The sequence below is a fragment of the Curcuma longa genome, chromosome 5, assembly GCF_044706935.1.
Source record: "Curcuma longa cultivar G26 ecotype Majalengka, Jawa Barat chromosome 5, ITB_CL_G26_1.1, whole genome shotgun sequence".
In the NCBI taxonomy this organism is placed as follows: Eukaryota; Viridiplantae; Streptophyta; class Magnoliopsida; order Zingiberales; family Zingiberaceae; genus Curcuma; species Curcuma longa.
The window spans coordinates 3,128,884-3,155,743 of record NC_133865.1 but is presented as its reverse complement, the minus strand read 5'-3'; the positions used below and the strand labels follow the sequence as shown (position 1 = coordinate 3,155,743).

Here is a 26,860-nt window from a genome sequence, read left to right as displayed (position 1 = left end):
TGGGTAATGTTTTTTTAGAGTTTTAAGTTATCTACCGATTTTTTTTATAATAATAATCTGAATCTAAGTACGCAGCCCGGGTAAAAAAAATTTTAAGTTAATAATTGATTTTTTTTAGTATATAGCCCGGTTTAAGGAAAGAGAATATTTTTTTAACAAAAGTCACGGAAGGAAATTTAGAAAAAATAAAATACCTAACCCTCACACGATTTTTTCTTCCGCCACGATTTTTTCTTCCTCCTCACTCGCCTGGCCGCCCGACCTAACCCTTGCGCGATTTTTTGTTCCGCCGTCCTCCTCACCCACCCTGCCGCCTCCACCGCAGTTTCTTCTTCCTCCTCACTTGCCCCGCCGCCTGACCTAATCCTCACGCAATTTTTTCTTCCGCCGTGATTTCTTCTTCCTCCTCACTCGCCCAACCGCTCGATTTCTTCATACTCTTCCAACACTGTTCCGCTCTATGATTGCTTACGAGTTTTCTTTCTGTAAATCACGACTATTATAAGCGATTGCAATTGGCGTGACTATTGATTCTGAGAGATATATATTTGCTCACAGAAATATAGGTATTTTCTTATGATAGATAAATTATTATACAAAATTAAAATTGTTATTGTATGCATATCCTACAAAAATTTATTGACATTTTTTCACCATCCAACATTTCATCATTTCCTATTTGCATGTCTTACAAAATTATTTCTACTTGTATGTATGATATGTTGATATTACCTTTTGTACTATTTATAATTTAACAACAATTGAATTTCTCTTCAATGATTGTGAATCACGACTGTGGTAATCGATTGCTCCGTAATTGTTGCACTTCGTCGTTCAAGTTAACTTCTTCTGTGATTGTTATGCCGATTTTAGTATTGCTCTTGTGAATTGTGATTGCTCTGTCGATCACTCTTTTTCTCTTCTACGATTGCTCCGTAATTTCTACTGCTTTGCAACTATTGTAAGTGCAAGTAACTACTATCTTCATTTTAATTTTCTGCACGATTTTACTTTGATACCAAGATTAATTATGGATTGAATTCTTTCTTTTTTATCACAGTTGAAATGCATACTTAACTACCTAATTATATGATTAAAATGCATATCTAATCAAAGTTTTAATGCATTATTAGAGTTAATTGAAGATTTTTTACAGGATGTATTGCTAAGCTTTAATTTTTAATACATGGTTATGCTTTGTAAAGGGGGCAACATATTTTTATTTTTTTTACTAATATTATTTTTATGCAGAATTTAAACTAATCAATTTCTTAATTGTTTTCTACTCTTTTAAAATCTTACTAATTTAAATCGTTCTTACGTGGAATATTGAAGAACACAATTATAAATATTTTTAATATTTTTTTAATTGAATAAATAATAATTTTATAATGTTGTTGTTGAATTTTAACTACTATTGTTATTGTTGAATCTATATAGGCAAAGATGAAATTTATATTAGAAATCGTTCTTTAAAATTTATAAGATTCTAAGGTGATCGTGTCAAAATTTATTTGTGTTAGATTATTTTAATGTCAAATCAAGAGAGAAAAAGGGGAAACAATATTCTATCATTCTTTAAGCCAAGAATTGATAATCCTTTATCATCCGAGAGAACTGAAACTAATACATCCATTCCTAATGAAAAGTTCGAACCTCCCTCTAAATCTCAAAGAGTTGAGTTTAATGAAACTTCACTTGAACGGGATCCTAGATTGTGTATTTCAATGTGGCGACATCCTGTTAATTATCGTGATGAAATTAGACGAACTTATATCAAAATGGGGTCATATCAACCTAAATTACAAGAGTACCCACGGTCTGAATTTGGAAAGCAACATCATCGATTTCAATATACATGGTTTAAAAAATTTTCATGGTTAGAGTACTCTCCTTCAAAAGATGCAGTATTTTATTTTCCGTGTTATCTGTTTGAATCAAGTGAAGCACAACAATCTGCATTTACAGTTGAAGGGTTTAAAAGTTGGAAACGCGTTAATGATGGAGCCAAGTGTGCCTTTTTGTCTCACATGGGAAGTTCTAACTCGGTGCATAATAAATCTGCAAAATCTATTGTTGATGTGATGAATGTAACTCAACATATAAATAAAGTTATGAATCGAGAATTTTCTGAACAAATTCAAAAAAATCGATTAAGACTTGTGAATTGAAAGGTCATGATGAATCTTCAAATTCCCAAAATCATGGTAATTTCAAGCATGTGGATTGAGATGCATGAAATCTTCACTTTTGGGAAAATGGATGCTAAAACTTTTGGGAAAATAGAACGCTAATATTGGCGATGTTATCTTAGAGAAAGCTCCGGAAAATGTAAAGTATACCTCACCAGAAGTTCAAAAAGAAATCTTACATATTATTAGTAACAGAGTCAGAAATAAAATCCGTGATGAAATTGGAGATTCTAAATTTTTGTATTTTGGTGGATGAAGCGAAGGATGTATCTAACAAAGAACAGATGACTATAATTTTGAGATTTGTTGATGTATATGGTTTCTTGCGAGAGCATTTTTTTTTCAAATTGTGCATGTTCATGATACCATAGCTGCAACACTTAAGAAAGAAATATGTGATGCCCTCACTAGATATAATCTAGAAATTCATAATATGCAAGGTCAAGGGTATAATGGTGCTAGCAACATGTGTGGTGCTTTTAATAGATTGCAAGCTTTATTTCTTAAAAACTGTCCCTATGCATATTATGTGCATTGCTTTGCCCACCGACTCCAGTTAGCGTTAGTTGCAGCTGCTGAAAAGGAGATCTCTATATGGCTTTTCTTTTCGAATATGACAACTATTGTTAATCTTGCTACATCTTCTTCCAAACGCAATACTACTGAGTTACAATCTGCTCAAGTTAATGAAATTGCACGTTCTGTTGTTGTCGGTGAGCGCGAGACTGGGCAAGGAGCTAATCAGATTGGTACTTTGCATCGAGCAGGAACTACTCGTTGGAGCTCCCATTTTGATTCTATTTGTGATTTAATAGATATGTATGATGCAACTATTAATGTGCTTGAAAGTATTATCACTGATGGTTCCTCTACTTCGATACGTGGGGAAGCTGGTGGTTCCTTAATAGTGATGAAGTCTTTTGATTTCATTTTTATTTTGCATTTGATGCATAAAATTATAGGGATCACAGATTTACTTTGTCGTGCCTTGCAACAAAAGTCTCTTGATATCATAAATGCAATGGATTTAGTCTCTACAACTAAAGCACTTCTCCTAACATTGAGAAATGATGGTTTTGATATTCTTCTTTCATATGTCAAATCATTTTGCATAAGATTGGATGTTGATATTCCGGAGATGAGTGCTCGTTATAAGCATCTTAATCGTTCATGCCAGCAAAAGGATACCATCACAGTTGAGCATCACTTTCATTATGATATATTTAATGTTGCAATAGATTTTCAGTTGGAAGAGTTAAACTCTAGATTCAATGATGAGACAATCGAACTTCTTATACTTAGTTCTGCTTTGGATCCAAAAGATAATTTTAAATGGTTCAACATTGATAAGATTTGTACTCTTGCTGAGAAGTATTATCCTATGGACTTCACTGAACAGGAAATGCATAATTTGAGGTGTCAACTACAACATTATGAGCTCGATGTAGTTTGTCATGAAAATTTTTAAAAAATGTCCACTATCTCAGAATTGTGCCGAGGTTTATTTGAAACAAAAAATTACAATATTATAATTTGATCGACAAGTTGATCCGTCTAGTTTTAACTTTGCCTGTTTCTACGGCAACTACAGAGCATGCATTTTCGGCTATGAAGCATGTTAAAATAGTTCTTCGTAATAAAATGGGAGAGAATTTTCTGACAGATTCTATGATTATCTACATTGAGAGAGAAGTTTGCTTCAAGTATTGATTCAGATTCTATAATTGATGAATATTATACTTTGAAGAATCGTAAATCACAACTTCAATAGTATGTATATATGGATCATCTTTGTATCTTTGGAGTTTGGTATTGAAGGTATGCACATTGCACACTAGAACACAGCTTAGTTTGGTATTGAAGATTCTGTTCTGCAATTACATTGTTATGATTATCATGGTACAATCCTCAATCTAACCTAAATATTTTTTTCCAATCAGGGTCTGCATTGTTGCCAATGATCAACTTATTATCATTGGTCATCAAGAGGGTGATTTTATGACTAAACCTGGATCACCAATTTTCAAATGTGTCTGAAGAAGTGAGGTTAGTTATCATTCTTAAGTCAATACTTTTTTTTAAAAAAAATCATTGTAGATTGTTATTTGTATTCAATAGGAGTATCCAACATGGGTATTGATGAAAGTGCCCGATGTGATTGTTTCTAATTGAATTTTACATGTGATCGAGAAAAATACCTAGTGAATTTTACATGTGATATAGAAAAATACCTAGTGCCCAGTTAGAGTGTAAATGTCAGACATGGGCTCAAAAGGAAAAATGAGTTCAAGTATTAAAGATTATAGGATCATTTAATGTTTATTTATTTTTATAAACTTTGATGTATTTTATTCAAAATCATGTCTAAAATGGTGGGATTGAATTTACTGGCATGGTATTCGCGTTGCAACACTTATATTATAGTGTTCCATGTTTTTCAGCTAGTGACTTCTTTCTTAGCAGTTATTTAGTTTAGCACTCTTATTTTCATATTCCTCAAATTCTATTCTTACTTATCCAGGTTGTGTACAGTGATGTCTACATGCTTGATAATGACATGAAATGGAAGGAACTTCTGCCCATGCCCAAACCAGATTCTAACATAGAGTTTGCGTGGGTTAATGTTATCAATTCAATTATAATTGTTGGAGGTACAACAGAAAAACATTCTATAACAAAAAAGATGGTGTTAGTTGGAGAAGTGTTTCAGTTCAATTTGGATAAATTGGTAGGAATTTTTTCCTTTACATAGAAATTGATTTTGTGAAAGAAATTTATTATTTGTTATTAATTTTCTTTCCTTTTTAACTATTTCTTTAGATTCTCTATTAGATGAATGTTAATTATTCTTTTAGCTGTCTGATCATTTTTATTTGATTTCTCTGTTCGACGCATGGAAAGAAGATGCGAATCACACTGATACATTAATGCAACCAAATTTCATTTTTGAAAGAAACACAAATAAGTGTATGGGACTACATGGTGCACTTTCATATTTATTGATTACCTATCTTGTTAATTAGCTCATCTAATACTAGCCTAAACCTGAGTTGCTATGAAGACTGGATCTTTACCATCTACTTATCACAAGTAAGCAATTTGTATGATCTTCATAACATACTACCGCTCCTAATTGACTTGGAGAGCAATGAAGCTTTGTTCTTTTCTTTCTTTTTTGTATTGTGAATATCTACAGAAAGGAGTAGTACATCTTATTTTGTTAAAGAAAGATGAGTTATCAAAGTTGCAGAAAGATAAGGTTCGGTGACCAAATAAAGTTGGCCTAGTCCAAAAAAATCAAACAGATCAGGAACCAATTGGTGTTTATTGATCCAATTAAAAATTACTAGAGGACCATATATCTAGTATTAGTTATTTTTCATCATGTTCATTACATGATCAGAGCAGATTGTTGGTATGCCACATGGTATATATACCCAAGGGCGGAGCCATGTGTTATTCTGCTTTAGTCCGAGGGCCGACAACGGCCAATGATGTTGAGAAGGAGGATGTCGGGTGAGTCAACGGTGGGTGAAAAGAAGACAGCTTAGGAAGAAGAAGGATGTTAGATGAGTTGACGGTGAGAAAAAAGAAGACAAGTTGGGACCTGAGATCAACCTAGGTAGATCGGCAATCCTGGCTCCGCCATTGACTATATCCATATCTGTTGCATATTGGTTGCGACTATCCCTCTTTACTCTCTATTCTAGCCTGTGGTCTTTTATCGGGCCCATGGAAGCCTTCATGTCGTTACAGTTATCCAGCCCATTCATCTCTAAGGTGTCAAGCCCCTAAGACCCAATCTATCCGGGGGTCCGGTATCAAGAATTATAACATGAAATTTAAGACCATAAATCACTTTTATTTTGCATGAAGCAAATAACAATTGACGAATTCTAGAATCCCTGATGTCACACTAGAACGAAAACTATAAGATTATCTCAGTAGGAAACTACACAACTAATACATTCTCATCTGATTCATGCCACTCATTTTGCTATTATGAAAGTATAATTAAAAGATGAGAAGTTTGTTAGTCTTTTGTAATTTGTTGCTCTAAAATTTTAATTTAATGGGCATTTTAAGTGTTATAGGCTTATATTAAGAGGTAAGTATGCAAAATACTATAGATCAAAACTCATTTATATGAGATCTTAGAATGATTTAAAGTGTGTTGCATGATATGCTAGTGATCAAAACTCTGCCATGGTCATATAAAATAATATTTTAAGCCTTGAAAAGATAAATGAAAGACACGATAAACTTGTCCAAGATGAAAGTACAAAATATATTTAGTACTAACCCATTTCACAAGTGCATAACTATCTAATGAGATGATGATAACAAAAAGGTTGTTTTTCTTAGCTTCTTATAAATTAATACATAATATTCTGATAAAATCAAGCAAGAACCTTATGTCTAATACACAGAAGCAAAATGAGATCATACTAGCCCAAAAATCCCTGCAGGCCAAGCTTCGACAGCTGCACCAAGCTCTCTACTGTGCAACATAATCCCTATATTACAAAGAAGGTGTTCAAGAAGCACTCTCTAACTAGCTTAGTAGAAAGAAGAACAAACTCCATTATTTGCAGCTCACCTGAAAGAAAAAATATACCAAAGGTACTAAATTTGGACAATGAGAACTTATGTGCAACACAGCCAAGAGTTGGATTTGCAAGTCCAAGAGCTATCCCACTTAGCAGAGCTGTAGAAAGCAGCAAGGAGAAAGGGATTAGACTGAATGTTTTTTATAGAAGCATAACAGATGTAATTCAAAATGGAATCTTGTATTACCAAATTAAAGAGAAATTAATGCATGGGCATAGGAAGTGATATAGCAACAAAAGACAAGATACAACCATCTGCATCCATGTAACTGAAGGAGATTACAACAAAACCAGAAAGCACTCAATATGTTAAAACAGAAATAGCAACGGCACATTATAGATTGTCTAAAATGCTATCTATATGTAGGAGGAACCAAAATAAAAAAGCAACAGGCGTTAAATAGGCTCAAAATAAAAAAGCAATTGGATTGTATGATATTAAGAAAAAGGTATAGAAGTATCTAGGGAAGTAGGGTATTAAATGACTTACGGAAGTTATTCAACCTAATATTGAAATGATATTTGAAGAAAATGTTTGACCAATAGAGGATAAGTGCTTTAGTCAACCTTTGTAAAAAAAATAAGACATACAAAATTGTGAGAACTATAGGGGCATTAAGCTTGTTGGTGCAATTGGCCTCTAGAGTTTTGATGGTTTGGTTTAAACAATATGTTTAAGGGAATTTAGTAAGCGTAACCAAATAACTTGATCAATCGAGTTGAGTGTAGAGTCCAAGCAAGTCAAAATTGACTTGAAGTTTGGAAGTGAGTAAAAAGTTCAAGTAGGACCAGATACTTGACAATTGATGGAAAATCTTAAGGGAGTGAACTTTAGGTGATGAAAAATTTTGAAAGAGTAAACTCCAAACAAAGGAAAAATCGTAAGGAAATGAACCTTAGGTGGTGAAAAGTCTTAGAGGAATGAACTCCAAACAAGGAGAAAATCCTTGAGGAGTGAACCCTAAGTAGTGTAAGTCCTAGCGGGGTTAGGCAGTGGAAGTCTTAGCCGGACTAAGCAATAGAAGACCTAATTGGGAACTAGGCAACGGAAGTCCTAGCGGGGCTAAGCGATGGAAGACCACGTTGGGAACTAGGTTAAATCCAAGAGAATAGAGCTGAATATTTGACAATAAAAGTTCCAATGGATCAACTAGGAGCTGAACACTTAGCAAATGAAACCTAGTAAGTAAGATAGATCAAGTACTAGGTTTTGCTTATTGTTTTGCATGTTGTTTACGTGCAAGAAGCTAAACTGGACGACCAGAGGCTAGGTTAGAGGTTACATCGGAAACCAGAGCAAGTTTGATGGACTAAACTATTTAGGCAACCAGAATGCTCTAAGTGACTAGAACAACTTCCAGGGTGACCAGAACGCTCCAGGTGACTGGAAGAGCTACAGACGACCAAAAATGAAGGTTGATTATCTCCGAGCAATTCTATTAACGGATGAGTTTTGACCAATTTCTAGGTGACCAAAAAGCCAAAATTTAATCCAAAGAAGATCGAGTTTATAGTTGAGTCAACGGATATCCAATCGACCGAAGGAGCTTCTAGTCGACCAAAAGAGTGTCGATCGAGTTCTATAAAAGGTGAGTCGATGCAGCATCTTCAATCAACAACTACAATCATCCATCTTTGTTCTTGTGCTCAGAAAGTGCTCCAAGTTCAGCTAGCTTAATCCAGGAAGCGCCAGGAGAGGTGTCATGGCACTCAGAACTTCAAACCAGATTTGTTTGCTTGTCTTGTTTCATTATTATTACTCGCATTATTTTGATTATGCTTGAACTTGTTGAAGTTGTAAGAGGCTTCTCTGCCTCCAAAAAGGAGAAAGAAATTAGTGGACTCATGTTTGAGCGCATACCTTGGATGTAGCACCAGAGGGTGTGAACCAACTAAAATCCCTGTGTTCTTTCTTTTGTGTTTTGTTTCTTTATTATTATTCTGTTGCCACTAACAACTTTGATAGAAAAAGAACAAAAGTGATACGCTATTCCCCCCCCCCCCCCCCCCCCCCCTCTAGTGTCAAATTGATCCTATAAATTGTCATAAGAGCAAGAAGTTCTTCACTGGTTTAACCACCTAAGGAGCAAGCTAGAGGTATATTTTAACATTTTTATCCTTTTTATCATCTTTTTCTTTTTGCTTGTATAAAAGAACAGATGGAATACAAAGAAAAGTTTGATCGATGCATCTACGAACCTTGGTCGGATCAACAAAACTTTATCTGACTAATCAAAACACTAATCTGAAAGATAATCCAATTAATTCAAAATCTTCAATTGAATAATTCAAATTTGATTAAAAATAATTCAAATTTAATTAATTAAGATAACTTTGAATTGATTAATTCAAATCTAATTAATAATTCAAATTTAAATAATTCAAAATTAATCAAAGATGATAAAAAATTTTCAAAATTAAAAAAACATTTTTCAAAATTTTAAAATTCAAAAAAGAAGTTTTCAAATTTTAAAATTTTAAAAAATCAAAAACCAATTTTTAAAAATATAATTTCAAGATTTTAAAAATCAAAATTTGAATTTTAAAAATAAAGAAAATAAGATTTTCAATTTTAAAAAATCTGAATTTAAATTTTTAAAATGATAAAAATCTGAATTTAAATTTTTAAAATGATAAAAATCTGAATTTAAATTTTAAAAATCATAAAAATCAGTTTTCAAAAACTAAAAATTTGAAAAATCAATCTTTGAATTTTAAAAATAAAAGATAAGTTTTTAAAATTTTTTAAAAATATAAATTTTAGAAAATTAGAAAAATAAAATAATATTTTTAAAAAATAAAATTAAAAAATTAAAAAAGATTATTAATAATTTTACAAACCTTCAAAATATAGACTTGGTGTCTAAGTCAAACACAAAGCAAGAAATTAAAATACATAACCTAATTATAATCAATCCGACAAGAGGTCATTTCGCTCACCTCAAGTGGTCCAGTATCGCCAGCTCCATAGCGAGATACAGACAGGTAAATCAAGTACCAAACAGAACCCTAAATGAGAGGGTATTTCCGCGATTGTCAACACAACGAATCAACCCATGTGCAATCTGGCAAATCTACCACTTGGGAACCAACTCGACTTCGTCCTATGGGCAACCTGACTATAATCAAGTACCTTATGACTATAGATCTAATCAATAAAATTTTACTTGATAAAATAACAAACTTTAATAAAAATTAAAATATGTCAAAATGAATTGATACATTCGAGGATAATACAAAATGTATTAAATCAAAATTTTGATATATTATTAGAAATAATACTTGTTTGATGACATGTTCAACTTGTCATGCTCATGCATACTTTATTTAATTGAATATGTCATGTTTCACATGTCATGCATTTTTATTCATGTGTTTATTTATTTATTTTAGAAATCATAGGACTATCAAAAGAAATCTTATTCCTCTCAATTCACCATCTTTTACATAAGAGGTCTATTTATATACAAACTAGGAATCTTTCTAAGGAAAGAATCCAATTAAGGAAACTATAATTAGACTAATTGACAACTACCTAATTAAGAATATATATTAACTAATATAACCAGATAATATATTAACTAATAAAACCAGATAATACTCCCCCTCAAGTTGGAGCATAAATATTAATCAAGTCCAACTTGTTACAATATTAACCAGAGATAAGAACTGATTTTTCAGGGATATCATTAGTGGATGCAATATGAGCCAAGTGTTTTTGCTGATTTTTATACTGAAGCTTTCTGCACTCAAATTTTATATGGTCTGGCTTACGACAATAGTTGCATATAATGCCATTAGAATTTGGCACTCGAGTTTCAATGTCTTGTGAGTCTCCTCCTTTGTTTCCACTGTAAATAGTTAATTTTTTAGGCACATAATTAGTATTGCGACTCACCAAAGCACCACTAAGTGGAATAGAAGTAGTATTTTGTATACGGAGAATGCAACTGAATACATCTTGTAAGGAGGAGATCTCAAAACCGGAGAGAATTTGTGATTTGGCAAATTCAAAGTCAGGAGATAAGCCAGCAAGGAAGCTCATGATCGTCACCTGCTCTCTTTGGCGTTGTTGAACCTTCGCATCAGGGCTAAAGGACAGCAACATCTTAAGCTCCTCATATGTCTTCTTGAATGTCATAAAATAATTAATCAGTGGTTAATTTTGTTTTTCCACACGGTAAAAAGTTTTGCAAACCTCATACATACGAGAGATATTCTCTTTTCCAGAATACAAAAATTCTAGATAATCCATCAATTCTTTAACAAATTTACAGTGATTAATCAAACCAATTACCTCACTATCAATACAATTTCGAATCAAAAGAAATAAGCGAGCATCCTCTCTCAGTCATGTCTGCCTCGAATCATCTTGAGAAGGGTCATCAGTAAAATACCCATCTTTGTCAATACTTCGTAGGTAAAGGCAAACAATTTTACTCCAATCCAAATAATTTGAACCATTTAACTTATAATCTATGATTTTAGACATCACAGGCACAACTTCCGTCATAATAGAAGGTTTATTTTCAGCCATACTTTTATCCCAAAGAAAATCAAATAAAAGAAGAATTTAAAGTACATACAAATCCACGTGCGAAAGAAAGACCAAACTAATATAGCGCCATGGAGAGATTAATACCAGATTCGTCAAAGATCGGGAGGTTGGACAGCAGACCCGACCGATTCTCCACCAAACACCACTGTCGACTCCACCGATCAGGAGGTTAGACGCGAATCCTGTGCCGAGAGGACACAACGCGGCCAAGGAAAGAAGAGGAGTCGCAGAGGAAGCGGGCAGGAGGTCACCAGGCCACCAGAGAGGAGCTCATGCTAGGGTTCGGCGGCGTCCTTACGTTTCTGATCCGCGCCCGCGTCGTTTCGCCGAGGAAACGAGAGGGAAAGCAAAAAAGAAAAGAAGAATCCGTAGCTAGCTCGGCATTCATGTGGCAATGGCAGTCGCGCAGACGGACTGGACGGCGGCAACAGTGAACTGTGCTGATAACACGGGAGTGAAGATGTCGAAATCTAAATGCAACCTCCAGCGCCAGAAGAGCCTTGATCCGATCCCAAATCACGTCAAAGCCAAAGGACGCGATTCATTCACACGAACGAAGCGTCGGAAGGAGAAGAAAGGAAAAAAAATGGGGAGAGGAAAACCTAACGCTCTGATACCATGTTGAATGAAAAATACCAAAAGAAATCTTATTCCTCTCAATTCACCATCCTTTACATAAGAGGTCTATTTGTATACAAACTAAGAATCTTTCTAAAGAAAGAATCCAACTAAGGAAACTATAATTAGACTAATTGATAACTACCTGATTAAGAATACATATTAACTAATATAACTAGATAATATATTAACTAATATAACCAGATAATAATTTATTTATTTTAGAAATCATAGATAGGACAAATATAGGGCAAAAGAATTTAATCTTAATCAACGATATCGAAAAAGATTGAGATGATAATAGGCTAGGAAAGCTCTGTCAATACATGTATAGACTGAATCATGAGCATTCTACTTAGTATAATCGGCTTTGTGGATCTAGCAAAAGTTATCTTAGTCCAATCCGGACTAGTTAGACTAAAACTTAGTATTAAATGTCTTGAATTAGATGTTTTGGAAAATCTTGTCTTAAGTACATAGTTACTTTAATGATATCCATTGTGACTCACCCCAACTTGGAAGTTTATTCTAAAAACTCTAACTTGGCGGACCTAAAGCTAAATTTAAATCTAACACAAGATCAAACTTCCTTAAACAAATGTTGATTAAATTAAAATTGAAAAATCTATCTCACAAAACCTTAACTCTATCATGTAAAAATCTATCTCACAAAACCTTAAGGCTATCATGTATTATGTGTACCGAGAGCAAAACTGGTAAAATATTAGGAAAACTTAAATTTAAAATATATAAGAAAAGATTTTCAAAAATCTATAGGAATATTTTATTAAAAATATTTTTAAAATAGTGATTCTACGTAATGATGTTGAATAATATTTTATGTGTGATTAGATGTAAATATATATATATATATATATATATATATATATATATATATATATATATATATATATATATATATATATATATTTCGAAAAGCTATACACCTATGAAAATTATTGACCTAACACTTAGATTCTAAATCCTTACGTAAACCAAATCTCCTAAATCCCTAGATGCATAGGTTCTAAACCCCATAGGGGGCGTTTGATTGGGGGTTATCGTTGATAACCTTGGTTATCTATTTAGTTCAGGTTATAATCGATTCTCAAATTATGCAGCATCACCGTCATATTAACAAATGTATTATAACCCGGAAATGTGATTATCTTAGCAACCTAAGATTTTTTGCGAATCCGGAGGTTAACAAAAAAAATTTTCATTATTACCCTCCGATTTTAAAACTGAATTAATTAAAATGTACCGTGAAGCATAATTGAAACCAAGTTAATTAATTCAATAAATTTTAATTTAAATTCATATAAATTTAAAAGAAATAATTTATTTTAAATTTTAAAAAATAAAATTAAGGAATTATATTTATTAATTTAATGAATTATTTTATTAATATATTTATTTATTTTTTTTAATTTTAAAAAATAAAATTAATAAAATTATATTTATTAATTGAACAAATTATTTTATTAAAATAATGATTTTAACAAATTATTTTATTAAAAAATATATAAATTTATTTTAAATTTAAAAAATTATAAATAAATTATATTTATTTTTTATATATTATCACCATTAATATTATTAATATTAATATTATTAATTTAATTTAATTTATTCTAAAACTAAATTAAATCAAGAATAATATAGTAAATGTTAAACTAGTTATATTTTATTCCCTCTAAATAAATAAATTGAACCAAATAATATTAAGTTATGTTTCATACCCCATAACCTTGGTTATGTGATTACCTAGTAATCATATAACCAAAGTTATATATGATAACTTGAACCAAATGCACCCTTATAGTTAACAAGGATGTCCTAAGAGAGTGTCAGATTAAGAAAATGACTCTCTTAAAAGACTAAATTTTTAAACAAGTTTTTTTTTAAATTAAGTGTTGAAACAAATTTAGAAAATTTAATTGAAAAATTTTGTCAAAAGAACTTTTAAAACAATTTTGAAAAAAATGCTTTCAACATATATGTTTTCCTTTCTTTCAATATATTTTTCAAATTATCCTTCTCTTTCAAATTTTCTAAATTATTCTCATATTTCAAAATATCTTTCTATTTGGAAAATACTTGTCAAATTCATTTTGAAAAAGATACTTGTGAAAATAATTTTCAAAATGACTTGGCAAAAAATGATCTTTCAAGATGGGTTAAGGGGGTAGATTTTAACTATGATTTACCAAACATTATTATTGGTACAATACCTTAGGCGTCAAACCCTAAAATTACTTTTTAATATATGTCAAAAGGGGAGAAAAAGAGTGTTAACCAAAATTCTTCAATTAAGCATAAGACGTGAAATGTTAGGCTAACAAATTTATCCTAACTTAAACATATTGTCACAAATAAAAAAGGAAAAGATCGTTAGTGCAATCGGCTTCCAGAGTTTTAATAGTTTGATTTGAACAATATGTTTAAGGGAATTTGATTAACGGTGACCAATTAATTTGACCACAATTGATCGAGTTGAGTGTAGAGTGCAAGTAAGTCAAAGTTAACTTGAAATTTGGGAGTGAGTGAGAAGTCCAAGTAGGAGTAGATACTTAGCAGTTAGTGAAAAATTCTAAATGAGTGAATCTTAAATAGTGAAAAGTCTTAGAGGAGTGAACTCCAAACAAAAGAAAAAGTCTAAGGAAGTGAACTTTAGGTGGTAAGAAGTCTTGAAGAAATGAACTTTAAGCAAAAGAGAGGAGTGAACCCTAGATAGTGTAAGTCCTAGCAGGGCTAGGCAGTGGAAGTTCTAACTGAGAACCAAGTAGTGGAAGTCATATCAGAACTAGGTAGTGGAATACCTAGTTGGAAACTAGGTTAAGTCCAAGAGGATTACTTGGCTGTAAAAATCCCGAGGGGTCAATTTAGGGTTGAACACTTAACAAATGAGACCTAGTAGGTTAGGTAGACCAAGTACTAGATTTTGTTTGTTGTTTTGCATGTTGTTTATATGCAGGAAGTTAGATTGCACGCCCAAAGGCTGGGTCAAAGGTTCAACAGAGACCAGTGCAAGTTTAGTTGACCAAATTGTTCACCGAAACAGATTCTAGGCGACTAGAACACTCTAGGCGACCAGGTTAAGGATAGAAAACCTAACCCTTAGGTTTCCCAATCCATTAGAAAACTCTTCCATAGATATATATTTATAGATCTCTAACCGGTTTGATTCACAAACTAAAATCCGTATCTGTTAGTCCAAAACCAAACCGATAGCCTTAAGTTTGATTCAAGACCAAACCATGTTGGTTCAAAACCAAACCACTTTTTAATTAAAACCAAACCAATTTGATTTATAATTAAACAAAAAAGGGTTCACTTTGTCTTCAAAAGATGTGGCTCATCCATGTTTTCGTTCCGATAAAATATCTTCCATATTTGTCATTCGCCTAATCCAATCTCTCTCGATATAAGAATCCAATTCTTAAACTTATTTTATGTCTCTTGGATAATCTCGTAATCATGCGACCTTGTAGGTTTCCGATTTATGTTGGTCATCCATAATTAACCATTAATTATGGATCAATTATGAGTAGCACGTAGCAATAGATCATGATGTCCAATTAACCGAAAAATCACAATTGATTCTAGACATTTCTAAACCCTTCAGCAGCTACAGTTGTTCGTGCGTCTATTCCTTTCAGTCATCTTATACTCCTTTAGTTCAGAACATAGTCTATGCGACTATGTCACACCTAGCCCAAGCAATAGTGCCTTGCCTTTCGGATTTAAATTACTCAAAATATTTGTCCAAGAGAATCATCCACTTGACGTGTTTCTACTTTGGCTAAAGACTTACAAGTAACAATCCTGACACGTGACCATAAGATATACGTCTCCTAATAAAAGAAATGATAAATTCTCTGTCGACTACTAAATCACCTTCGGGCACTTCGACTAATACCCAATCATCCCGGGTCCACACCTCCATAAAGATATTTGCTTAAGATGTCAAAACATAAGTCTTCATGACCAAGATAACTTGAATACCACAAGTCGAAAGAAACTTATACTCGAACTACAATGAGATCTTTATAGACATGTATAAAACCATATGAAATCTCATGGTAGGTCACTTCCAATTAATTAGTTAATCTTAACTAGCATCTATATGTTAACTCTCAACATCCCAATGTTTTCAGTCAGTTAGGATCGACTACTTGGTAAAACTAAGGAGTCTAACATATGCTAGTCTTACAGAATCAATGATATCCAGTCTCATCAATTCATCAACTAGGGAATATTTTAATACGTACATAATTACAAATGTAGAGATACCTACTAATTATGATTCAATCACAATTTCTCTCATATTATACATTGTATTATGGATCTCATTAATTAAGTTTAAGATCAAAATACATAGAGAATGTACACTCAAATAATAATTTTATTTATATAATAAATAGTACATTATCTAAGGTGATTGTCTTAAGACACCTCTCAAATATAACAACCGGAAGGTCAAAACTTAGCCCGAAAAGGATCGAATTTGCAGCTAAGTCGGCGGAGGTCCGATCGATCAAAGGAGCTTCCAATCGACCGAAAGAGTGTTGATCGAGTTCTATAAAAGACGAGTCAAGGTAGCATCTTCAATCAACAACTACAATCATCCATCTTCGTTCTCGTGCTCAGAAAGTGCTCCAAGTTCGGCTAGCTTGATCCGAGAAGCAGTAAGAGGGGTGTCACAACACTCAAGGCTTCAGACTAGATTGGTTTGCTTATCGTGTTTTCATTATTATTACTACTCATATTATTTTGATTTTGCTTGAACTTGCTAAAACTGTAAGAGATTTTTCCACCTTCAGAAATTGTCCGAAAAGGAGACAGAAACTAGTGGACACCCTCAACGTCAAATTGATCCTACAAAGCTAATAAGTCATACTATAAAACTTGAGAAACAATCATAAAAAAATTAAAGAGATCAAAGTGACCGAAAATCAATTTGGATTCATGGCTAAAAGTTTGACAATATGAATTATACATCTCATACAACTAATTGAAAATATCAAAAGAAAACTAGCAAGACTTACATGGAATTTATTAACTGATAACTAGCTATTTGACCAGGTAAATTAGGATTATTTTGGACCGGTTTGATCATATTTCTTGTTAATAAAATGGATATTTGGGCTGATATTTATCTTGGATGGATTTTTAGTTTTTATTATATTTTTCATGATATTTAGGGAAATTTTTGGATATTAATTTGTGTTCTTGATTTTTGCAGGAAATTAAGATGGTCCTGGTTCAAGTTGGACTCAAATCATGATATAATTTGCTCAACCAGGGTTCAAATCCAAATCAGGATTCAAATTCGGTTCAACCAGAGTTAAATTTGAGTTCAATTAGGATTCAATCCAAATCAGAATCGACCAGCCAAAGCTCAAGTCTAGCCACATTCAATTTGGTTCAGGGTTTGGCTCAATTTGGTTCAAGCGGTCCATTGGTCCATTCAATTGCAGCCTATTTTGTTTCCTCAAGCTCAAAGCAGTATGAAGCTCATTCAATCAATTGGATCCAGTTCAATTTCTCCGGTTCAGCAAGGCGCCAGCTCAAGCTTCGGTTCAATTCCATCTCCACCGGCACCGGTTCAATGTGGCCCGATTCAACACACGGTTCACGCCTAGGTTAAAGGTTTCTCCGGTTCACAGGCACAAACGGGGGCTCAGATTCGCAAGTTAGGGCACTGTGCATTCCTCCTCGCGCAACTTTTTCCTCTGCTTCTCCCCTGTTCTTCCTCTGTTCGTCATGGCCGAGCCTCCACTCCACTCCATCCGCCTCCTTCTTCCCCTGGTTTTCTGATCAGAGCCAAGCAGCGCCGGCAACTCGGAGTTTTCCTCGTCGCCGACCCTCCACTCTTCCCTGTCGCTTTGTTCTCCGCTGTTGTGAGGGTTCTCCAGCTGCAGACGGCCGGCGACAGCCGCTCCCCCGCGTCCACAGAACCTCCGATAGGTAATCGGACCTAGTCTGCGGGTGTAGCTGGGACTCCACACCAGGCTTGGTCTGCGATTGAAGCTAAGCACCTCGGATGGCTTCGTTCTCCGCCGTCATCGGAAAAGGCAGGTAAGGGTTTTCATTCGTGGTTTCTGATCCCTGGCGGCGATTGTAGCAGGGAAAAGAGCTGCGGGCAAGGATCCAAGCTTCATCTGCTTCGACCGTTCCTCCCGATAACCACCCGGCAAGATTTGCTTCCAACGGCGCGAGGTTTCCTCCATGTTGCTGGTTTCACTTGGTGATGAATCAGGGAATCAAACTTCTAAACCCTAGCTTGATATTAGATTCAATTCTGTTGGATTTTATCAGCTCTTGTTTTCTTTCTTTCTGTTCTGTTTACGACATCAAAACCCCCTTGCACTGTAAATATGTTTTAATCCTTAAACCGAATTCCTAACTCTAATTGCTAAACCTAATGCCTAATGTTGATCCTAACTATTAATCCTAATTTCTAACTCTAACTCTAATCTGTTCTTTGACAGTGTTTTTGTGTTAACCTAGTGAATAAAAACTCCTGTTTGTTTCTGTTGGATTGCTCATGTATTGTTTGTTTCGGTTCTTTGGCATGAAGTTATTTTGGGAATGTTACTGGGTGTTTTTAGTTTGAATAAGATGAATTATGTAAATGCTTGATGTATGGAATTAATTGTAAGATGGTTGGTTGTTCAAGTGTATATGGATAATTTTAGAAGCCGGCTTATTGAGTTGTTGTTAGACTTGTGCACATGAACTAAGTATTGTAGAATAAATGAAATTCATGTTTAATTGTTGAGCTTGTATGATAAATGCTACTTGTGTTGAGTTATGGTTGTTGTGGTGTTAGAAGATCTGAATAATGGATACACTGAATGTTGGACTTGTGTTAATAATGATTCAATTGTAGTAACTTGGGATTTGTTGTTGTAGTGTATTTGAGTAATGCTTGGGAATAAATTATGTCGTAGGATATGGTTATTGTATTCTAGGATTGGATATGGCATGAGTGGAATATATGTTGTATGTTGTATGATGACTTGTATTAATAAATAAGCCATTGATCATGTAAAAGAGTTGTACAATTATTTGGTGTATAGGTTCGTATTGTAAATGGTTGTATATGTTTGTTTCTTAGTAGTGTAAATTGAATTGTTGTTTAAATAACATTGTGGTTAGGAAATTGTATTTTAGTATTTGATTTTGTATGATGTACAATGTAGTATAATGCAATCTGTAGTTTTGTACATGTTGTAAGAATGAATGTCATGTTGTACTTTGTATTTGTATGTGGAACTAGGTTTGTTAGGGTTGTATATAAATGTGCTTGTCGTGTTATCATGTTTTGGCATGTGTAAATTATTGTTTGATATTGTAAATATGTTGTTTAGATGTATATTGTTAGTGGATGAGTTTGTACAATGTAAATATGTTGTTGTTTGAATACATGTATGATTATGGAATATGTACTCTGTATATTTAGGATTCTTTTGAATAAATGGTAGATAGTTAGGATAAATAAAACACAATACAACCCCTGTACCAAATGTTGTCTAAAATAACTTCCGATCATTGAGTCCGTAAGAGAGACGACCCGGACCTCTCTATACTACTTTAGCGATAGTTAGGAGTTTGGTAATAAATAATTAATTAATTTTGATGGGTGTAAGTAACAACAAATAAGGGAATAAAAAGTAGATAAATAAATCCCAACAAAACACCCACATCATTAACCTAGAAAAAACTTATGATAAAGTCTTTAGAAAAATTATGTGAAGAATTCTAAAAAAGAAAAATGTTAGATAGCATATATTGAAAGAATTAAATATGTGTATGAGGATGTAATGATAATGGTAAAAATTCCTAGCGGTTTAACTAAAGCATTTTTTATAAAATTAAAATTTACATCAAGGATCAATTTAAAATACATATTGTGTATACCAATCATGGATGAACTCACAAGTCACATGTAAGACATGTTATCATAGGATATGTTATTTGCAAATGATATTGTTTGGGTCGATAAAACATATGAAGTAAATACTTAGCTCAAATCTTGGCGGAAAATAATGAAAGTAAAGGTTTTAGACTTAGTAAAGTAAAAATATATAGAATTTAGTTTAGTAGCATTAGACTTAGATTTAGTAGCTCAAATTAAAATTTATACAAGTAATTATGATAAGTTAAGTACATTAAATGTCACATTGCTAATACCAAAAGGAATCATAAATCGACTGAAAACATCGATTCTTACAACATCTTTGTAAGATCAATCAATCTAACACCCAAATCAAATAATTATCCCAAGACAAATGGCATTGAAATTGATTTATCCACATATCCATTAGTATATCTTGATTCACCACTAGAAGTTAAACTTAGATTTGCACCATTGGAATTAGAATGATACAAGCACAAGAAGGATAAGGATAAACATGTCTTTGTGCTCTAAAATGATAAATCACCATATAATACATCAGAGCAAGGTTTAAAATATCAAGCTGTGCTAAGGTTTCGGTCCCGGACCGGAACGATACAGTTTCGGTACCGTATCGTACCGTGCCGATATAGTTTCAATATTTTTAAATATAAAATATATTAATTAAAATAAAAAATTTAATCTAAATATTTAAAAATAAAAAATAAAATATTTTTAAAAAATAATATGATAATTTTATGAATTTTAATAAAGCCTATCTAAATTATCCCCAACTATAGTTAAGAATTGATTATTAAAATTCAATTAAATCCTAAGTTCAAAAAACCAAAAAAACCCAAAATCACGCCCCTATCTCGCGCGGCCCATGCGCAGAGGCGTAGCCGAGCCCGCGCAGCGCCTCCAATGGCGTCGCTGGGCTCGGGCGACGCCTTCGGAGCCGTCTCCCGGCCGGAGCCCGTTGTATCGGTGCATGCCGGTGCCGATCCATCAACGGAACAAAAATTTTCGCCCGTATCGCGGATACGGCTCGAAATTTCAAACCCTGCATCAGAGTTATAATAAAAAAGTTGAAAGTATGATGAACTTCGATCAGAATCAATTTTAGCTAAACTTTCTCATATATCTCGATAATCATGAGCTTCCTTTTATCTGTTACCCATGTATTGGCATTAATACTATTTCTTAGTATTTATAGCATATGTGTAAGATCGTACTTCCATAAAGGATGGTGAATAAGATGTAAATTAATTTTACAAGTTGATATTAAATAAAGCAAATAAATCAATCAATCAAAGTTTGCAGCGGAATAGTGATTAAACAACTTTGCAATGAAATAAAGATTGAACTTGCAATGAACTAAATACTTATTTAATTTATAATGAAACAGATACTAAGTTACTTTTCAATAGAATCAATACTAAGTTAACTTGCAATAGAATCAATGTTAAATCAACTTGCACTAGAATCAATATTATATGAACTTATTGCAAGATAATTACTAAATAAATTTGATTATATAATTTGGATTAATGAAAAGAACAAAAGTAATACCACACAATTACTCAAGGATTTAACGTGGTTCAACTTCTCACTGATCCTATGTCCCCGGCGTATGATTTGTCAGATGGATCAATTCCGAAATCCCTCAAAAAGATCTCCTTTCCAAAAAGTTTTTGGACGTGGAGAAACCTCTTACAAGAATCAAGTATATCTAGCACATATGAATAAAATGTAAGGCAACAATAATATAGAAATAAAATTAATAATACAGTGTTGCCGGTTTGAGCTTGGAGAGCACTTGGACGTAACATATCAGCAATATCATGAGGAAGCGATGAGAATTGATTATTTGTGAGTGCTAAAACATATACCTCAGTCCTTCTTTTACTACTGACATGACACTTATCCGGTCACTTGGAAGCATTTCTAATCGTCCGGACCCTGTTAACTTGGTTCCAAATTCGATCCACTTCGACTCTGGATCAAGACGACTCAGTGGCTTCTGATCACTTAGATTCCCTCCGAGCGCCTGCGCTTGGAGCATGGTCAATTTCTATACTTAATCGTCTCCTCTAGATCGTTGGATCTCAAGTTGGGTCACCTGAAAGCTCCTCTAATCGCTAGACACTAAGATGCTCAGACCTTGTTCCAGTCACCCAAAAGTTCCTAACTTGGTCTGTCTAATCTTATCTCCATATGGTTGCTCGAATACCTTCCGATAAACACCAAGTAGCTTCCTGTAATACAAAGTTAATCCACAAAACATATTTACTAAGTTTCGAACAAAATTGGTTGTCCACCTTGACTTAAAAATTTAAGTCAGTTTCTTAGTCAGGTTTGCACCTAGTAATTTGACTACACTTGGACCTAGAATGAAAATGTGTTTCTTACTACTTTCTGTATCAAAGACACTTAACTTACCATTTCCTAGTACTTCCAGGACTTACTTTTGTCAAGTGCCTGGTCTAGCTCATGCTGACCTACTGGAACTTCTACTGCCTAATGTCTGATCATATAACCCACTAGATCTTTTCACTGCTTGCTACATACCAATTCTACCACTGCACTACTTGATACCTACCAAGTCTTCCACTACCTAATGTCTTGTCACCTGACCCACTAAGAATTTCTACTGCTTAGTATCTAGTCACCTGACCTACCAAGACTTCTTATCCTTTATCAAATTACCTACACTTAACACACATATTAGATCCACAAACAACCTAATTTTAAACTCACCATATATCAAAATATAGGTTCGATGTGGTGCTCACTGCACCAACACCATGATCGTCATCTTAGGTTGCATGTGTGTAACCTTACTCACATGTCCAAGGCTCTAGTGCTAAAGTGGGGAACATCACAACCACAGGGTGCATTGCTATTATCATTTCGAATTTCTCGTTGGACTATAGTGTCAAAAGGGGATGATGTTTCGTTACATTGTGTTCTTGCTCATTAATTGCATCAAGTCGATTTTCATCAATTCTCAATTGGCTCTTCCCGTTAAAAGTAGGAGCTTTGTTTTTCCGTATCTCTTTGGTAAAAATTATAGGAGCTTTGCCTTTACCTTAATTTGTGGACTTTGATTGTTTTTAGGGTTCGGATGTCTAAGAGCGTCTAGGCTAAGATCTGAATAATAAAAATTGTTAGTCAAAAACATAATTATCATCATCTTCATCACCAACATCTCCTCTAGTTTAAAATTTTTTGATTTGATAAAAAATTGAGATGGTCATGGTGGATCTCCTATTTCATCAATTAATAGATTTCAACCTCAACAGCGCTCTACAAATCCATCATTGGATCATCCTCATTCTGGACAAATCCAATATCAAATAGGTCTACATTTTGTTCTTCCTTCTCTTTTGCTACGGCTCTTACTTGAAAACGTATATTATACTAAACGTAGATTATCTTCTCCCAGTGATAATAAGAAAGACAATTTCACACTTTTGTATGAATGAGATGATTAAAAGCTCTGCCTCGTAGCTCCTTTATAGGTCTTCTTCGGATGTTGACGTGACATCTTCCGATCGACTGAACCATCATCAATCGCTTGGACCATCATCGATCGCCTAGGAGTCTGCTAACATAGCTACAACGGTTATCTAGTAATATAAATAATCTATGATCCCAATCACCTAGAAGCATATACAGTCGCCTGCGATCGCCTGCTCGCTCCAATCGCCTAATAGACCTCGACTCCAACAATCAAAGGTTTTCTCTAGCCAGTCATCTAGGCTCCCTCCCAGTCGCCTAGAACCCATGAACTTCACTTTCTTGCATTAGTTACATGTAATTAATATGATATGAATTTCAACTTTACTTGTGCGTACCTTAGCTAGATGTTCAACTCCCAACTGACCCATCTAATGTGATTTGTCAAGTCACAGCTCCCAACTACCTCCACTTGGACATATCTGTCAAGCCACAGCTCCCAGCTACCTCCACTTGGACTTATCTACCAAGTCACAGCTCCCAGTTGCCTCCACTTGGACTTCGTCCTACTTAGTTCCTAATTAGATCTTTTCTGCTTGATTCCCAACAAGACTTAACCAACTGTCAGGTTTCCAACCAGGACTTTCACACTTGTCAAGCTTCCCTAGGGCTTGGTCATTTGCCTTATTTCCAACCAAGACTTCCACCTGTCAAGTAACCTACTTCACTTGACATAAAAACATCAGCTCATAACAACCTAATTTTACACTTAGTCATACATCAAAACTCTAGGTTCATTACAGTGGTTTCAGCACCAACAATCTACCTCTTATATATTTTTCAAAAAAAAACTCCAATAATTTTGCAGTATAAAGAAATCAGAAATGTACACACCAGAACTGACAATGATATTATGTAGAATCACAAAAAATATATGGAAAAAACCATCAATAGCAATAGAAGGCGGAAATTAAACAAATGATGAAGGATCTACCAAGAGGAAGGAAATTGGTTGTGACAAAGTCCAACAACCGTCGGGTCCAGTTAGATGTCTTTTGAAAAGTTGAATCCTGGAAACTATGTTTTCCTCTACCACCAACCTGTAATGTGGTGAATACTTGTGCATTAATATTCATTAAAAGGTAGCCTTTCTAGCAAAGGAATACTCAAGATTCTTTTTTAATTATTCAAGCTTGTGATCTCGCAATTCTCAAACATGCATAAAAACATTAAGGGAGGCGATAGCTCCAAGCCTAGAGAGCAAACAATGTTCATATTTCTAAATTTTATTTGTATTGATAGCCAAAACTTGAAAAGCATAAAAGACACTTTTAGTATAATGATCTCATTCTGTTGACATAGAAATTGCTACACAGTTATCAGATTCCAAAATTGTTATTTTTGAATCATTTAAGGAAATTTTCAAAACGTCCATTGGAACATGAGGCATATACATCAGATTCAACTCAATATTGGATGAGCAACTAGTGTTGGATCAACTACCCAAATAGTACCAAATATATGCTAGTTTAGGATTTTAATCCTGATCTTTTGCAATTGCAGCAGCGTCATGACTGAAATTTTACAATGGCTGTAATTTTTTTATCGGTGAAGTGTTCTAAAGCTTAGGAGATGCCGCGGGTGCATTTAGAGGCTATGGAAGACCAAGTAGCTTGTAGAGGTGTTTTCTTCTTTAGGAGAGTTCTTTTTGTCTCCAAGGTGAGAAGCACTAGAAGAAAGGTTTTCCATTTTCTCCATTGATATTGGAGAGTCTAAAACTGATAGAGAGGTCTATTGTACAAGGTGCAGGCAGTGCGGGAAGCAGTTTTGTCTAATTTTTATTGCACATATCCTCACATATTATAAATATATTTGGATTCTCTTTGTAGATGTAGGTACATGTCAAACACTGCTATGTGCTCATCTTTAGTTCTGTTTTTCTACTAAGGAAAATGAAGCATCATCCATTAGATGGCCTTGTTACAGATGTTATTCCACATTTTAGAGTAACTAGATTTGGATATGCAAGTATGTTTGAGGTGGCAGAATCTAGCAAGAAGTGCTAGCGCAATGTATCAAAGGCATTGTGACCGAAACAAGTAGTGTCAAAGGCAAGTTTATCATATCTTGCAGTAGTGTATCTAAGACTCCAAAGAGAGTGGAGCAATAAGTATTGGTCAAGACACAAATTATAATAGGATGACAGAGACTTCAACAAAGTCAAATATGTTAGTTTGTGGCATACTCTACTAGCTAGAGAGATGAGTTATTAGATATCAGTGCCATTGGAGGGAGATGATAGAAGTAAAGGTAGTCACTACCCTCATGCCATTGTGGCATACTCTACTAGTTGTTATACCGGTCAGTATGAGACAACAACACAGCGTACTATGTAGAGATTGAAAGTACATAGCAAGCAGTGCCATTAACCCGGTTTCAGGAGATGGTTGAAGAAGTATAGTATGGAAAATAAGAATCTTCACAAAGTATCTGCACGCATTTCAAAGTCTCATGGATGAGATGGTCATGCATCAGAAAAGGAATATGCTTAGCACAAATATCCATTACTTTGTTGTCTAATTTGCTTGATCCTTCTATCAAGACTCTTCTAGTTGACAGGAAGACAAAGTGACTCTACAAAACATAGGTGGCAAGTGGAGTTCTTGCATATGTTACTCCAGTGAAGGAGAAATCTACTAATTTAGATTCGACTAGGGGTGCATCAATTACATACAACATTGACATAAAGAGACAATCACATGGACAAAGATCTCAATTAAATAAATTTAGATCCAGATTATCTTCAAAGGATAAAGTGCTATAGGTACAAGGTATACGATTACATCAGAAGAAACTATTGAAAGAAGAAAGTGAAGATTCAAAACATACAGACAATCAAAGCGAAGGACATTGATGATTTTATAATCTCAAAAGGAAAGAATGCACCTTCTATAGCTTGGTATTTAGTTTAGTTTATGCGATGCATATTTACAGAATAAAGAAGTTGTTTGATCTTTTAATGCTAATTCAACCAAGACTATTAGTCTTGTAGATAACTCGGAGGTGGAGGTCCAAAATGTTAGCATAGTCAAATTTATATCCCCTCAAGTATAGCACATCTTAAGATGGGTGACCTTTATATTGAAGATAAGGAAGAAATTTCGACTTCACCGAGTATATTAGATTGAGAGGGGTGCCACTACATGGCAGCTAATATTCTTTAAGGGTGTCTGTGATAGGGGAATCTGCTAAATAGGAAGGTTACCAAAAAAAACCACATGTCAACTAGAGATCCTAGGACACGAGATGGTAAGCATGCGTAGAACGCTATCTCAAGACACTAGACTGGTAAAGATCTATCAATTAGTATACATTGAGGGATCTAAGAGATTTTTGTTCGTGGTATTTTAGTACCATCACCAAATCAACTAGGTTGACCAAGGCCAAGAGATAGGTACATAAATCATATGACTTCAGAGTATTCAATGGGAGTAGAATACAAGGAGCAATAAAG

General features: G+C 33.9%; 1 protein-coding gene across 1 annotated transcript in view; it reads right to left on the bottom strand.

The window, feature by feature from the left end:
- LOC141829173 (putative sodium/metabolite cotransporter BASS4, chloroplastic) overlaps positions 1-26,860 on the bottom strand; it is a gene marked incomplete at its 3' end in the record, with an annotated part of 61,163 nt that overhangs the window by 31,380 nt on the left and 2,923 nt on the right. Inside the window, 3 exon segments of the mRNA XM_074716589.1 lie at positions 6,642-6,709; positions 6,793-6,900; positions 24,341-24,446. Of these exon segments, the coding sequence (XP_074572690.1) occupies positions 6,642-6,709; positions 6,793-6,900; positions 24,341-24,446 (282 nt within the window).